Source organism: Agelaius phoeniceus, chromosome 9 (genome assembly GCF_051311805.1).
Source record: "Agelaius phoeniceus isolate bAgePho1 chromosome 9, bAgePho1.hap1, whole genome shotgun sequence".
In the NCBI taxonomy this organism is placed as follows: domain Eukaryota; kingdom Metazoa; phylum Chordata; class Aves; order Passeriformes; family Icteridae; genus Agelaius; species Agelaius phoeniceus.
In genome coordinates, this window is record NC_135273.1 from 33,842,531 (window position 1) to 33,856,004 (window position 13,474).

The 13,474-nt window shown below is 52.2% G+C and overlaps 1 protein-coding gene across 1 annotated transcript in view; it reads left to right on the forward strand.

The window, feature by feature from the left end:
* The window catches only part of CDH23 (cadherin related 23), a 226,030-nt gene that overhangs the window by 146,960 nt on the left and 65,596 nt on the right, over nt 1-13,474 (forward strand). Inside the window, exons 14-21 of the mRNA XM_077183497.1 lie at nt 4,279-4,343; nt 6,057-6,294; nt 6,818-6,923; nt 7,008-7,135; nt 10,057-10,129; nt 10,348-10,464; nt 11,199-11,311; nt 13,295-13,402. Coding sequence (XP_077039612.1) covers nt 4,279-4,343; nt 6,057-6,294; nt 6,818-6,923; nt 7,008-7,135; nt 10,057-10,129; nt 10,348-10,464; nt 11,199-11,311; nt 13,295-13,402 — 948 coding nt within the window. The remainder of the gene's footprint in view (nt 1-4,278; nt 4,344-6,056; nt 6,295-6,817; nt 6,924-7,007; nt 7,136-10,056; nt 10,130-10,347; nt 10,465-11,198; nt 11,312-13,294; nt 13,403-13,474) is intronic.

The following is a 13,474-nucleotide window of genomic DNA, read 5'->3' on the forward strand; positions in this document are numbered from 1 at the left end:
CATTCTAACTCTGCTCGACCAACTTCCAGCTGCTCATCCCTGTCTTGACAGTTTTGGGAGAAGGACTGCCATCCTAGGGACTCCATGGGGGAGTTTTGGCTCTTCAGCCATGGCAGCCCTGATCATCATTCCAATGCACTCTGCTCAACCAACTTCCAGCTGCTCATCCCTGTCTGGCAGTTTTGGGAGGAGGAGGACTGCTGTCCCAGGGTCTCCATGGGGGATCTGAGCCACCTCAAAGGCTCTTCTTGGTTCTTCCAGCCCGTGCTGGCTCCTCCTGCCGTGCTCCCTGGAGCTGCTGCGAGCGGAGTTAATCTCCGGCAGTTTAAGGAGTCGTTGAGTGGGTCTGGCGGATGATGAATGTCTAAACCATTACCGGGTGAAGCTCCGGTGGAGCTGTTTAAAACTGAATTCTCCCATGTAAATTTCTGCTCCATCAATCCTGATGACATGTCAAACATTGCTATTGTTTCCTGAACAAATTGGACGACATGCCCTTTCCTGCAGATTTGCCCGTGAGAGCAGAACCAGCTCCTCGCTTTTGTCTCCTGCTCTGCTGGCCTGGCCCGTGGCTGGGAAGGGTGGATGTGATGGCCCTCGGTGGGACAAAAGGAGACATCCCAAATATTTGTGCTTGGGGGATGCAGATGGACAGAGAGCCAGGCCATGGGTATTTTTGTGTGATATTTTTGTGTGATTTGTGTGCCGGGTGCTCACACCACGCTGCAGCTCAGTAAATTAATCCTTTGGGTTATCCAGGCTCCCTCTTCTTGCCACTCTCCCAGAGTTTAGCTGCACAAACGTGGGATTTTTTTTTTTTTTTTTTTTAGAAATGGTCTGTGCTGGTGACAGCTCATAAAAGTACAGATGTGGACCTGCGTTTTCCTCCTGCCCTTTTGCAGGCTCCAGTGGGCAAATCCTGCTTTAATATTCCGGGCAGGAGAGGAGAGCCGTAAAAGCCATTTGATTGCTTCTCCAGGTGGAACCCCGAGAAACTTCCAGCCAGATGCCTTTCCTCCCCAGGCTGTGGGGATGGATGCTTGCATGCTGGGGGGGAAAACGAGTCAGTGACTGGGAAAAGCCACAGGAAAACAGCTGGCACCCTGGGATTGCTGACAGCTCGGTGGGATTTGGGGTGTTCTGCAGGCGTGTGCTCCCTCACAGCCCTCAAAGGGAGTGTGTGTTGCCTCCCCAGGGGCTTGAGCAGCTGAGCATCCTTTTTTACCCTTAGAGGGGAAAAAGCTTGGTAATGCAGAAACAGGTGAAGATCCCAAATTAAATATGCTGAGCGTGCGTGGTTTGGCTTTTTTTTAGCATGTTCCCTGTCACGCTCAACTAACCTGCTCCATTGCCCAGCATTATCTCCACGATGTTCAGTTGCCAGGAAAGCCATCCAGGCAGCCTCACCTTCCACCTCCCCGGTGTAAATCAGGGACATTAATTAGCCTGGCTGCTGAGGTGGTGGATGGGGCAGAGTCAGGCTGCCCATCCTCCTGGCTCCTCAGCAGAGGGGCTTTTTGCCTCACTGGCACTTTTGATGTCATCACAGCTTGTGGTCCAACCACCCTCCTGGCTCCCCTCTCCCCAGGGCTCCCATTCCCTCCTTGCTAACCTTCTTTTAACCTTCCTCCTTCCCTATCTTTTCTTTTTTTTTTTTTCCCTCGTCAGAAGAAAATTACACTTTTCCCAGTGTTGTCTGTCACTGCAATAAGCACTTAGGAGTGCAATTGTATGGGGCCAAATGAAGGGAATTCGTTTTGCCCGTGCTTTCTGGGACTGTCAGACCCCCTGTAAATCATTATCTCATCACCAACCCATCCAGGTGCATGGAAAATGCTTTTCTGGGCTCTGCCACTTAGGAATGAATGGAACTGAGGGATTCACAGCAGTTGTGGGCACAGAAGTAATGGATAGGAAAAAATCCTGGCTGGAGGTTGAAGGCTGGCAGTGCTGAGTGTGCTGGAAAAGCTCAAGGATTTTGGGGAGAGAGGACCCAAAAAAGGGGCTGGGGGCAGGTGTTAGGATGGGGATTAACCCCAGAATGAGTTGGCTGAAGGATGCTGGTGTAGGAAGATGGTGGGGTGACCCCCCCTTCTCCCCAAGTGCTTCCATATGGAAGAGTTGCCACGCTCTGCCTGGGATGGAGCACCTCCATGGATGTCCTCTGGGAGGGAAGGTGGATCCCAGAGGGTCCTGTCCCCCAGGAGTGGGTGCTGCTCGCTCTCTGGGCATCTCTCCAGGCAGATTTCCACAGATTTGTTCCATTTTACCCAGCACAATTCCAATACCCACAGAAAGGAAATCGCATCGCAGCAGTGGAGAGGAAAATCAGCAGAATCAGTAGGTCTGGAAGGCTGGATCCTCCAGAGCACCCTTCAGATGGCACCAAGCAGCAGGAGTTCACTTCTCAGCCTGGGAAAGTGTTTGGGGAGGAAAACTTAAATAATCCTGTCTGGTTTTCCTGCCTTTTGCTCTCTGTCAGCCCGTGGTGTGGCAGGGGAGCAGCACATGGGGGTAAAGCTGTGCTCAAGCTCCTGCTCTGCTGCCAAGGGTAATCAAGGCCATGGATAAATCAGGAAGGTTTCAGGAACAGGCTGTGCTCCATGCCACTCCTAAAATACAGCCTTTTTCTGGTATCTGGACATAAAATGTGTCTTTGACCCTGCTTCCTCACAGACCTGTTGGTCTCTAAGTAATCCAGACAGGACTCAATTTAGAAAATATACTGGGGGAGAAAAAGGATATTTTGGGGATTGCATTCCGCTTTCCTCACCTAAAAATAAAATTTTCTGCTCATTTTTCCTGCTGCCACTCATGCATATTTTATGTATTCATTAGAGCAAAGACTTTGAAACACAAATAAATCTTGCTTTGCTCATCCAGAGCTGACACAGTGAGTTGTGAACACCTTCCCCAGAAGGTGTTGGTCATTTAGCCGTGACCAGCCTGCTCCAGCTCCAGCAGCTGCCGTGGAGTAGATGCATCCCAAGCCACTCCATCCATGGGAATGCAGCAGATTGCACCCCCAGAAGGGCTGTTCTTGTGGAAAGCAAGACCAAAATCACTATTCCTTGCTTTTGCAGATCTGTATTTTAACCTAGGGGGCCATTCTGGAGTGCAATAGGTTTTTATTCCTCTACTTTTGTTATGGTTTGACACTGGCACCCACAAAAGCCACTCATTCACCTTCCCCTGCCACAGCTGGGCAGAGGAGAGAAAAATAAAATTAACAAAGGGTTCATGAGTCAAGGACTGGGAGAAAACACTCCAGGGGCAGGTACAAAGTGAGCTTATTATTAAGAAAATCACAGGAGGATAATGAGAAGTAAAATAAGCCCTTAAAAAACACCTTTTCTTCCCTCCTTCCCACTGACAGTGCAGGGACAGGATGTGGGGGTTTGGGGCAGTTCATCACTCAAGGTTTTCTTCTGCTTGGCTCAGGGAGAGGAGTCCTTCCCCTGTGAGACCATGGGGTCCCTCCCATGGGAGTTCTCTGTGAACTTCCCCAGCATGGGTCCAAATCTCCTGAGCAGCACTCCTACCACACCTGCTGCAACCTGAGACCCTCCCAGGGACACACGTCACCCCAAAACTGCTGGGACATGGGTCACTCTTCCATGGGGTGCAGTCCTCCAAGGACAGGCTGCTCCAGCCTTGGAGCAGGGCCCTTCTCTCCACTGGGTCCCCCACTGGAGCACAGCCTTATCCAGCTGCTTTTCTTCTAAAATTTGTCATCACAGAGGCGTTACCATCATCTCTAATTGGCCCAGCCTTGGCCAGCAGCATGTCCATCTTCAGAGCCATCAGGGATTGCCTCTGCTGGACATGGTGGAAGCTTCCAGCAGCTTCTCACAGCAGCTTCTCATCTCTGTGGCCCCCTGCTACCAAAAACCAGGCCCAGCAAGCCCAACACAGCTCTAGAATGCACAGGGAAGGATATGAGCTGAGGCTGCAGAGTCCCAGTGAGGACAGGAAGGGTGGCCCTCAGGAATTATCCATGGGGACTTTTATTTCAGGTGTGCTTCCCAGGTTGGCTTGGTGTGTCAGGGAAAGTGAGTAGGTGTAGCATTTCCCACTTACAAAGGTGTTGGGAGTGATGTTGATGGAGGGCTCTTAGCTAGAGCAGGCTGGGAGTCAGGGATGAGCAGGGGAGTGCAAACAGCCCCTGCCCTGCAGCTCTTGAGGGATACATGGCAGCACACCAGCTCTGCAGAGGTGTGTCCAATGCAGCATTTCCATAAATACCTTCCTTTATTAATTACATTTCATGTTTTCCAGGCAACTGACAACGATGTGGGCACGTATGGGAAAGTCAGTTATTTCTTCAGCGATGACCCTGACCGGTGAGTGGGACTGACTGGCAGGAGTTTGACCCCCCAAAATCCTCTTCTAATCCCACAGTGCAATTAAAGGCACTGGTTATGTCCTACCTGTGAGATGCCCTATGATCCCCAGTGTGTGCTGTCTCCCAGAGGTGTGAGCTCAGCAATGCCCGATGCTCAACATGTTTGATTGCTTTGCCAAGGTGGGACCTGCAGGCACCACCAGCACTGCTTGAGACCAGTAAATGGTTTCACAGTGAATTGTCACCCCTGGAGCAACAGCTGTGGTGTCTTGGGTTGCTGTTGATAATTGCTGCCCTGAGATGTGCAGGATGTCTCTGCTTCGGCCCACACAACTGGAGAACGAGTCTGGACTCTTCAGTTTTTGCTCTTGAGGTTGTTTATTAATTCTTATCTGTAAAATTTTCTTTCTGCCCAGCTGAGATCTGCTCAGCAGGGCAGCCACAGGCACTCTGACCGCCCCCGGGGCGGTATTGTCCTTTTATACTACAAACCAGTTATAACATATTTACACTGAATTCCCAATACCTATCACCCATATTAGACAGTGCACTTCTACTCTAAACCAATCCCAAAGTGCCAGCATCACTGCAGAAAATGGAGAACAAGAAGAAGAAAGGCTGGACACGCCCAAGTTCCTCCATCTTGTCCCCATAACCCCCATACCAAAAATCCTAAAATCGACATTTTCACCCTGTGATCATTTTGTTATCACACTATTCAAACCTCTGTGACTTTCAGGTCCTCATACAAAGCTGGCAACTTGCTCTAGGGGTCAAAATCAATTCCTCAGGTGTTCTGGGCTGTGTGCCAGGGTCTCTGAGCCCCCCGGCGGGGTCCTCAGCAACTCTGGACACCCAGAGGGATGTACTGAGCTCCAACAGTGGTGGAAACTTGGGGAAAACACATGGGCTGCCCAGAAGAATGGATCTGGGGGCCTCTGCACCCCTTTTCTCTGCCTGTGGAGCAGCACTGAGGGTTGCTCACTGCTCAGCTGTGTGGAGCTCTTGGAGGTGCTCTGGGACCTAACACCCCGCAGAAAACAGTTGTGAACTTCACTCTGTCAGGCTGCTGCCTCTCCATCTTGTGGGAATCTACAAAATCAGAGGGTTTTGGGAAAGCTGCAAAATGCAGGCCCCAGAGGCAGCAGAACTGTGATTGGAGCTGAGCAGCAGCCATGAGATTGCTCAGCAGAAAAAATTATTCAAACTGTAGAAAAGCAAGGACAAATAGAACAATGATCTGTGTATTAATGCTTGGCTATAATAACTCTCTAAGCTACAGAAAAGTTTATCTAGCAAGATATTAGGAAGGTTAAAGCTTAATAATGGAGCTCTGTGTGTTGTGTTTTAAGGCTTACAAGTAGGTATTGTATTTGAAATAAGCAAGCATTGTTTTAACCAAAGGTACTTGTGCTTACGGTGATTGGATAGAACCACTGTCAATGTGCTTTTGCTTTGTGTGATTGGTCAAGAAGCTTTTAAAGTAAGTTGTAACATTAAGTTCTTGGTCTGCTGCCTGGGATGTGAGCTGGTGGCATCTTCCCATTGTCATAACCATGGAATGAGAGTGATGCTGAAAAATAAAAACAGCTCAAGGCACGTTCCCAGCAGCCCTGTCCCGTTTGTGGTCTGTAAATAGCCCCTGCCGTCAATACATCTCTCCAGTGTGTGGTCACCAAGGCTTTTTCCCCTTCCTTTGCTGTGCCCCCAGCTTCTCCCTGGACAAGGACACGGGTGTGATCGTGCTGACAGCTCGGCTGGACTTTGAGAGCACGCAGCGCTACACCCTGACCGTCATCGCCCGCGACGGCGGCGGGGAGGAGACCACGGGGCGCGTCAGGATCAACGTCCTGGACGTCAATGACAATGTCCCCACCTTCCAGAAGGAGGCCTACCTGGGGGCCCTGCGGGAGAACGAGCCCTCTGTCAGCCAGGTGGTCCGGCTCCGGGTGAGGCACTGCCGTGGCTCCTCCGCTTGGGACGGGCAGGAGGGACACGGGAGTGGGTTAGAATCACAGGATGGTTGGGGTTGCAAGGGAGCCTAGAGCTCAGACAGTTCCAACGCCCTGCCATGGCCAGGAGCACCTTCCACTGGACCAGGTTGCTCCAAGCCCCATTCAGCCTGGCCTTGGACACTTCCAGGGATGGGGCAGCCACGTCTTCTCTGTGCCAAGGCCTCACCACCCTGACAGGGGAGAATTTCTACCTAATATCTAATCAAACCCCCCCTCTGTCAGTTTAAAATGATCGGTTCCTGTGACGGCTGTAACAGACACCTTCCAAAGCAGGTCCCAACAACCAGTTTCCTTCTTGCATGAAAGAAGCAGGCAAGAGGAGAATGATTCACAGATCCCCTCAGGGCCCCTGATGGGCACAGCTCCCTCCATCACTTTTCCAGCCTGCACCTCTCATCCCCTCATCTCTCCCTGGCACAGCTCCCATGCCCATGTGTTCCCTCTGCTCACACCCTAGGCATCTGATGAGGACTCCCCTCCAAACAATCAGATCTCCTACAGCATCGTGCAGGCGTCTGCCTTCCGTGAATACTTCGACATCACGGTGTCGGAAGGGTACGGAGGTAGGTGCTGGTCCTGGCACCCCAGGGGCACCCTGAGCCTGCCCCATCCTGCTGCCCTGACCCCTCCACTGTGCATCCTTGCAGTGATCAGCGTGAACCACCCCCTGGACTACGAGCAGGTGCCCAACGGGGTCATCTACCTGACGGTGATGGCCAAGGACGCTGGCAACCCGCCGCTCAACAGCACCGTCCCCGTCACCATCGAGGTGTTTGTAAGTGCATTCCCACCGTGCTCTCCCTGAAATTGCTCCATAGCAGTGCTATTAAGTCATCAACAACCCATCAAGGCTGCCCCACCCCATGGAGGATGTGTGGATTCCTGTTACACGTGTCTCGTGCCACAGCTAACCACGGGGTGAGGAGTGGTGTGGAAATCCCTCTGGAGGAGGGGTTTCTGCTGGCAGACTCAAAGAGGCACAGCGTTCCTCAGGAAGATCAGATCAGCGTGTCACTTTGAGGCACATTGTGGTTTGAGGGTGTCTGCAGGGAGGTGTCAGTGATGGAGACAGTTTGGTTGATAACATGTCAGTCTCGCAGCTGTGGGATCTCTGCCAGGCTGGCGGCAGCGTCACTCTGGGGAGGGGAAGGAGATAAAGCCAGCGATGCTGTAAGATGGGAATGAAGTCCCATGAGCACATCTCTCCTTCAGATCCCTCACCGTGCTCGAGAGAGGGGGAACAAGGCAGTGCCCAGGGAGTTAGCAGTGGTTAAATACATCCTTCCCACACTGGGCTTTCGACAGCATAAACACCTCTTTTTCAGGACCACACTTCAGTGGGTCATCTCCCCGGGTGGGGTCTGTACGCTGGCAGGGTTTAAGTAGCTGTCACTTTTCCCGCTCTCCACCAAAGGGAATTTCTCTCAGCTGGAAAAAGAAAAGAAATAAAAGCCAAAAACTAGGAAGAAAATGAGGGGGAAGTGTTTTGTGACAGCACTTGAGGAACGAGAGCTGTGAGAAGGCAGAAGCAGAGCGAGTGAGGAGGGAGGTGATTTTTTTTCATCCTTTGGTTGTTGGTTTTTAATAAAGAAGTCAAACTCGCCTTGTAGATTTCCCATTAGGGGACAATACGCTTTTGTAGAGCAGCCGCCGAGTCAGAACTAACAGCGCGCGCGGCGCCAGGATCCCAGGAAACAGCACTGCTAATAAGTTTCTGCCTCACTCCCTGCCACTGACACCCTCCTCAGGGTGATGAGCCAGTGGCTCACGGCGTGCCTGTGCCTGCAGGAGAGGGGCTGAGTGCTTGGGGTGAGCATCAGCCACTCTCAGCATCCTTGGAGATGGCCTGGAGTGATGGGACAAAGAGGATCAGCTTCACACTGGAGGAGAGGGGGGGTTTAGGTTGGATATTGGGAGGAAATTCCTCCCTGTGAGAGTGGTGACACCCTGGCACAGAGGAGCTGTGGCTGTCCCTGGGTCCCTGGCAGTGTCCAAGGCCAGGTTGGATGGGGCTGGGAGTGACCTGGGACAGTGGAAAGTGTCCCTGCCCATGGCAGGGGGTGAGAACTGTCTGAGCTTTAGTGTCCCTTCCAACTCAATCTATTCTCAATTCTATCATACAGTAGCTGTCTGAGGGTGAGGTTGTAGGGAGGAAGGCTGAGGGTCAGGAGAACACAGGAAGCTGGTTTTGGCTGGTTAGGTGGATATATTGTCCTCTGTGGGAGTGGAAGAGTGCTGGGCTCTGTCTGCCATCGCTGCAGGTGCCTTGGGGAGCTTTGCAGCTCCTGTGGCTGAAGTGGGAAATGTCCTTCTCCAGCAGAAGGCAGGTGCAGGCCAGCTCTGGCCAGCTGGAGAGCCAGCCAGAAGTAAACCCTGCCTCCTTGGGACTGGGCTTGCCGGGCCGTGGCCTTGCTGAGCACGGCCTGATGATCTCAGGAACATTAATGACACCACACAGCATCTGCTCTGGCTCCTGTCCACCCAGCTGGAGCCCCAGCTCAGCCCCATCCAGCTGCACTCAGCCTCTCCGTCGCCTTTAACCTGGCCAGGCCTCCTGGATGAGCCCCACTGATCCCTGGAAGGAGAAGGAGGAGGAGGAGGGATGGTGAGGACATCACCAGGAGAGGCAACAAGCTCCTCATTACCCTCAGAGGAGGCACCAGCAAAGCTGAGTGCCTCAAAGGCTGATTAAAGACCACCTGCTTACAGAAACTAAAGCAGGGGCTGCCAATTTAATTGCAGCACGATGGGCATCGTTGGCACGTGAAATTGCTTCAAATCTCAGGGTGGGTGGCAGCAGGAGCAGCTGAGCCTGCAGGTCCATCCATGGTCTCCAGGTAGAAATCGGTCTCCAGGTAGAAATCAGTCTCCAGGGCAGCCCCAGGGAAATGGAGAGGTCCAAAACAGTGTTTTAATGTCCTGGCAGCTCCGTCCTTCCTCCATAGGCAGCTGGGTTTGGTTCATTTAAGGCAGATTCTTAACCATGTTTAAACAGCATTTAAAGCCCCCTGGGGGAGCTTTAAACCAGTCCAAAATCTGTTTTAAGGGATGTTGTGACTGCTCCTGCCTGGTTTCTCCAGGATGGCAAACACAGGCTTGGAGGGAGCACATCAGGATGCAAACCAACTTCTCCCCCAAAAAATGCTATGGCTGCCCTCTGTGCCCTCTACCAACAACATTCCTCCTCTGGAAGGAAGACAAAAAAGCAGCTCAGCAGCTCCCCTGGCCAGTCCAGTTTGCTTCATGCCCTTGTGGCCAGGATGCCTGGAACACTGAGCCACTCCTGTGCTGCTCAGGGAGGGAGGATCAGGCCCAATGCTTCATGTGGTGCCTGAGGCTTCCCAGGCTTGTGGTAGAGTCAGGAGCAGCTCAGAAGATGCTCCTCTGTCAGTGGTGGTGGTTCCTCAGCCCTGTGCTGGGTGATGAGGTGATGGGGTGGTTGGTACCATCCCCAGTGCAGGGCCAGCAGAGTCACCTCAGCAATCATCTCACCTCAGCCTCAGCTGCCTCCACAGTGAAACCCCGTGCTCAGCCCCCCATGCCTCCTCCCCAGAGCCACCTTCCCCTTCCTGGCATCCTAAACTGGTCACACCTTGAGATGCAGCCACCCAGGAGCACCCCCATACCAGACTCTTGCAGCTGCTTGACCATTTTGCCTTTTTCCCAACCAGCCTCTCGACCTTCTCTTTGCTTCAGGATGAAAACGACAATCCCCCCACGTTCAGCAAGCCCTCCTACGTGATAACCATCATGGAGGACATTATGGCAGGTACAGGGCACATGCCTGCTCCCTCTCTGGGCTCCCAGGAGGGCCCTGAATGGGGTGGGTGATGCCTTTTGGGGAGGTAAAGTCTCATAGCTGTGGGGCCTGGGGGTTTGGCCACTTTGTGCATGTGCACGAGAAGGGACCCCTTGTCTGGGTGGCCTGCAGGAGCAGTGTGGGGGCACTTCTGGCTCATGGCAATCCTCATTTCTGCCTCCCCCCAGGAGCCACGGTGCTGTTTCTCAATGCCACGGACATGGACCGCTCCAGGGAGTACGGGCAGGAGTCAATCATCTACTCCCTGGAGGGCTCCTCGCATTTTCGCATCAATGCTCGCTCAGGTGAGCCTCTGCGCCTGCTCTGCCCCTTTCCTTTCAGTTCCCTCTTTCACCCCACCTGTCACAGACATCTTTTATGGAAAATCCTTTCCTTAGGATTTTTCCTCCTGAGAAGCTGAGAGGCCTCAGGAACAAAATGTAACCAATGGTTATCTGCTGCTGTGGAATGCAACAGGTGCATCTGGGATTGGGCTCATGTGGTTGTTTCTAATTAATGGCCAATCACAGTCAACTGGCTTGGACTCTCTGTCTGACACACAAGCCTTTGTTATCATTCTTTCTTTTTCTATTCTTAGCTAGCCTTCTCATGAAATCCTTTCTTCTATTCTTTTAGTATAGTTTTAATATAATTTATATCATAAAATAATAAATCAATCCTTCTGAAATATTAGGTCAGATCCTCGTCTCTTCCCTCATCCTCAGACCCCTGTGAACACAGTCACACCCACCCTTCCCTCCTCTCCCTCAATCAGCCTGCTTAGGAGTCCCACAGTTTGAGGGATTCAGCAGATTTCAGGCCCCACCATTTGCTCACTCAGCCTGAGAGCTTCAGCAGAGGCATCCGTGGAAACTCAGCTCCTCACCCTGAGGAAGGGCTTGGCTGGGAAAGTTCCTGTTAGTTCAGAAGCTGCCAAGCTCCATCTATTTGGATCCAAAAAAAAGGGCCCATTTGTGGGCTGTCCTGACCTTGGTTTTAACTGTTTCTTTTTTAACCTTGTCATCTCCTGTGGCTGCAGGAGAAATCACCACAACCTCGTTGCTGGACCGGGAGGCCAAATCCGAGTACATCCTCATTGTTCGGGCAGTGGATGGAGGTGTGGGGCACCACCAGAAGACAGGCATTGCTATGGTGAGTGTGGGAAGAATTCCCATCTCCCTGAGCCACTGGTGCCCACCTGGGACTGTGGAGAGCTGCAGTGTTTTACTTTTGCTGTGTGAAGAGCACACAATGGTTCCTGCCCTCCGCGCCACCCCTGCTGCGGCTCCCAAAATGACTGTCCAAGTGGTGCAGACCTTGAAATCAGATTGCTTTCCTGGAAAACCACTCATACAGGAGGCACTTGACTTCCCAGAGCCTGTGGATGTGGTAATGAGTCCTATTTCACCTGCAGAACTCTCCCTTTGTTCGGCTCCCTTTGTTCCTCTCCAGAAGGGGCTCACTTGGAGAGCCTGCAGGTACATGTGATTATTCCTTAGTCTGTTCACATGGGTCCAGGGTTTCCAGCCAGTCTGGAATGCCTGTGCTCCTGGGAAGGTTCTGGAGGAGCTGCACATTGAAGCCTTGTACTTTGCCTTGCCCTTCTCAGGCCTCAAGGAACCCCATTGTTGGCCAAGCCAACAGGAAATACCAGGAGATCAAAAGCCAAGGATCCAGCCTTGATGACCTTAAAGCTCTTTTCCAACCTTAACTATTCCATTATTTTCTCTCTCACTGCTCATGGCATCACATTTCTTTGGACATTTCATTCATTTGGATGCTCCTGCTCATTTGGGTTGCAGGAGGGATGGATATCCCACAGAACACAGGGGATGCAGAAAAAATTGTGGTTGTGCTGAGGAATAGCCCTAAAATAATTGTCCATCAGGAAGTCTGTGGTAGCAGACTGGAAGCTCCCTATGGAACCTCCCAGAGACATGTGGTGGCCTTGGCTGGGCACCAGCATGGACTATGCAGTGCTGAGATCTCCTCTGGGGCTCCAGATGGGATTGTGTTCTCCAAATAGCCTTGTTAAAAGGCAAAACAAGGGGAGAAAAGGTGCCTAAAAAATTAAAGAATATTAAAACTCAGTGAGACTAGGGCAGCAGAGTAAATTTTCTGCTGGGATATCAACAAAATAATAATTTTGGATCAGAAATAAAGCTGCAGTCAGGGGCCTTGCAAGGTCCCCAGGTGATGTAAAGCACATGAGCTGCTCGGAGGAGGGGTGGGTCAGCAATCTTCCCCAGGGACCACGGCGGTGCCTTGGCTTGTCCCTGGAGGCTGTGGTGTCCAGAGTGGCCTCTTCTACCGCGGGGTGGCACCAGCAGCTCAGCCTGGTGTGACAGCGGGACACAGAGCAATGGGAGCACAGAGGATCCCAGGAAAAGCTCCACTAGGACCTGCTGAGGGCTGGGGGCTGCCCTGGAGCTGCAGCCCTTTCCTTCAGACACCCGCAGAGCCCCAGGGGCTGGGGAGAAATGGGTGGTGAGAGACTCCCAGGCAGCCAGATGCATCCCACAGGCTCGCTGCTGCTGTCCCTGGGATGCCATTTGTCACAGGAAAATGAAAACAGTTCACACTTCAGGGCACCATCCTCACCCCTGCTCTTGTCTTCACACCTCTCACCCCTGTGTACTGTACCCTCTCCTGATTTCTCATTTATTCTGGGGGTTTTTCTGTTGGTTTTTACCAGCCACTCAGATTTTTCCTTCCTTTCCTGCCACATTCTCACTGCATCCTCTCCCCCACTGATTTTCATCCCTCTGTTTGAAGAGGCACCTTGTGCCCTGTGGTTGTTCTTAACCGTGACAAATACAAACAAAACCCAGTTCAGCTATGCCCAAGGGCTGCAAAATTGCAGGATGTTGATTTTATTTTTGCAGGTTTTCCCTCCAGAGGGTGAACACAGCATCACAAAACCATAGAATAATGCAGGTTGGAAAAAATCTCTAGGAGGATCAGGTCCAGCCATTCCCTCAGCACTGCACTAACCCGTGTCCCCAAGTGCCACAACTATTAAATGCCCTGAGGGATGGTGGCTCTGCCACAGCCTGAAACACACATTGGGTCCACCCAGGGGACATCCCACGCCTCAGGAACCTGCAGCAGCTGTGCTTCCTTGCTCTCCCACAGGTGAACATCACGCTGCTGGACATCAATGACAACTACCCCACCTGGAAGGACGAGCCGTACTTCATCAACCTGGTGGAAATGACGCCCCCCAACTCGGATGTCACCACGGTACGTGTCAGGCAGGGTGGTGGCTGCACCCAAGGCTTGCCTGGAGCAGGGGGTCACCTTCAAACCAGTGTC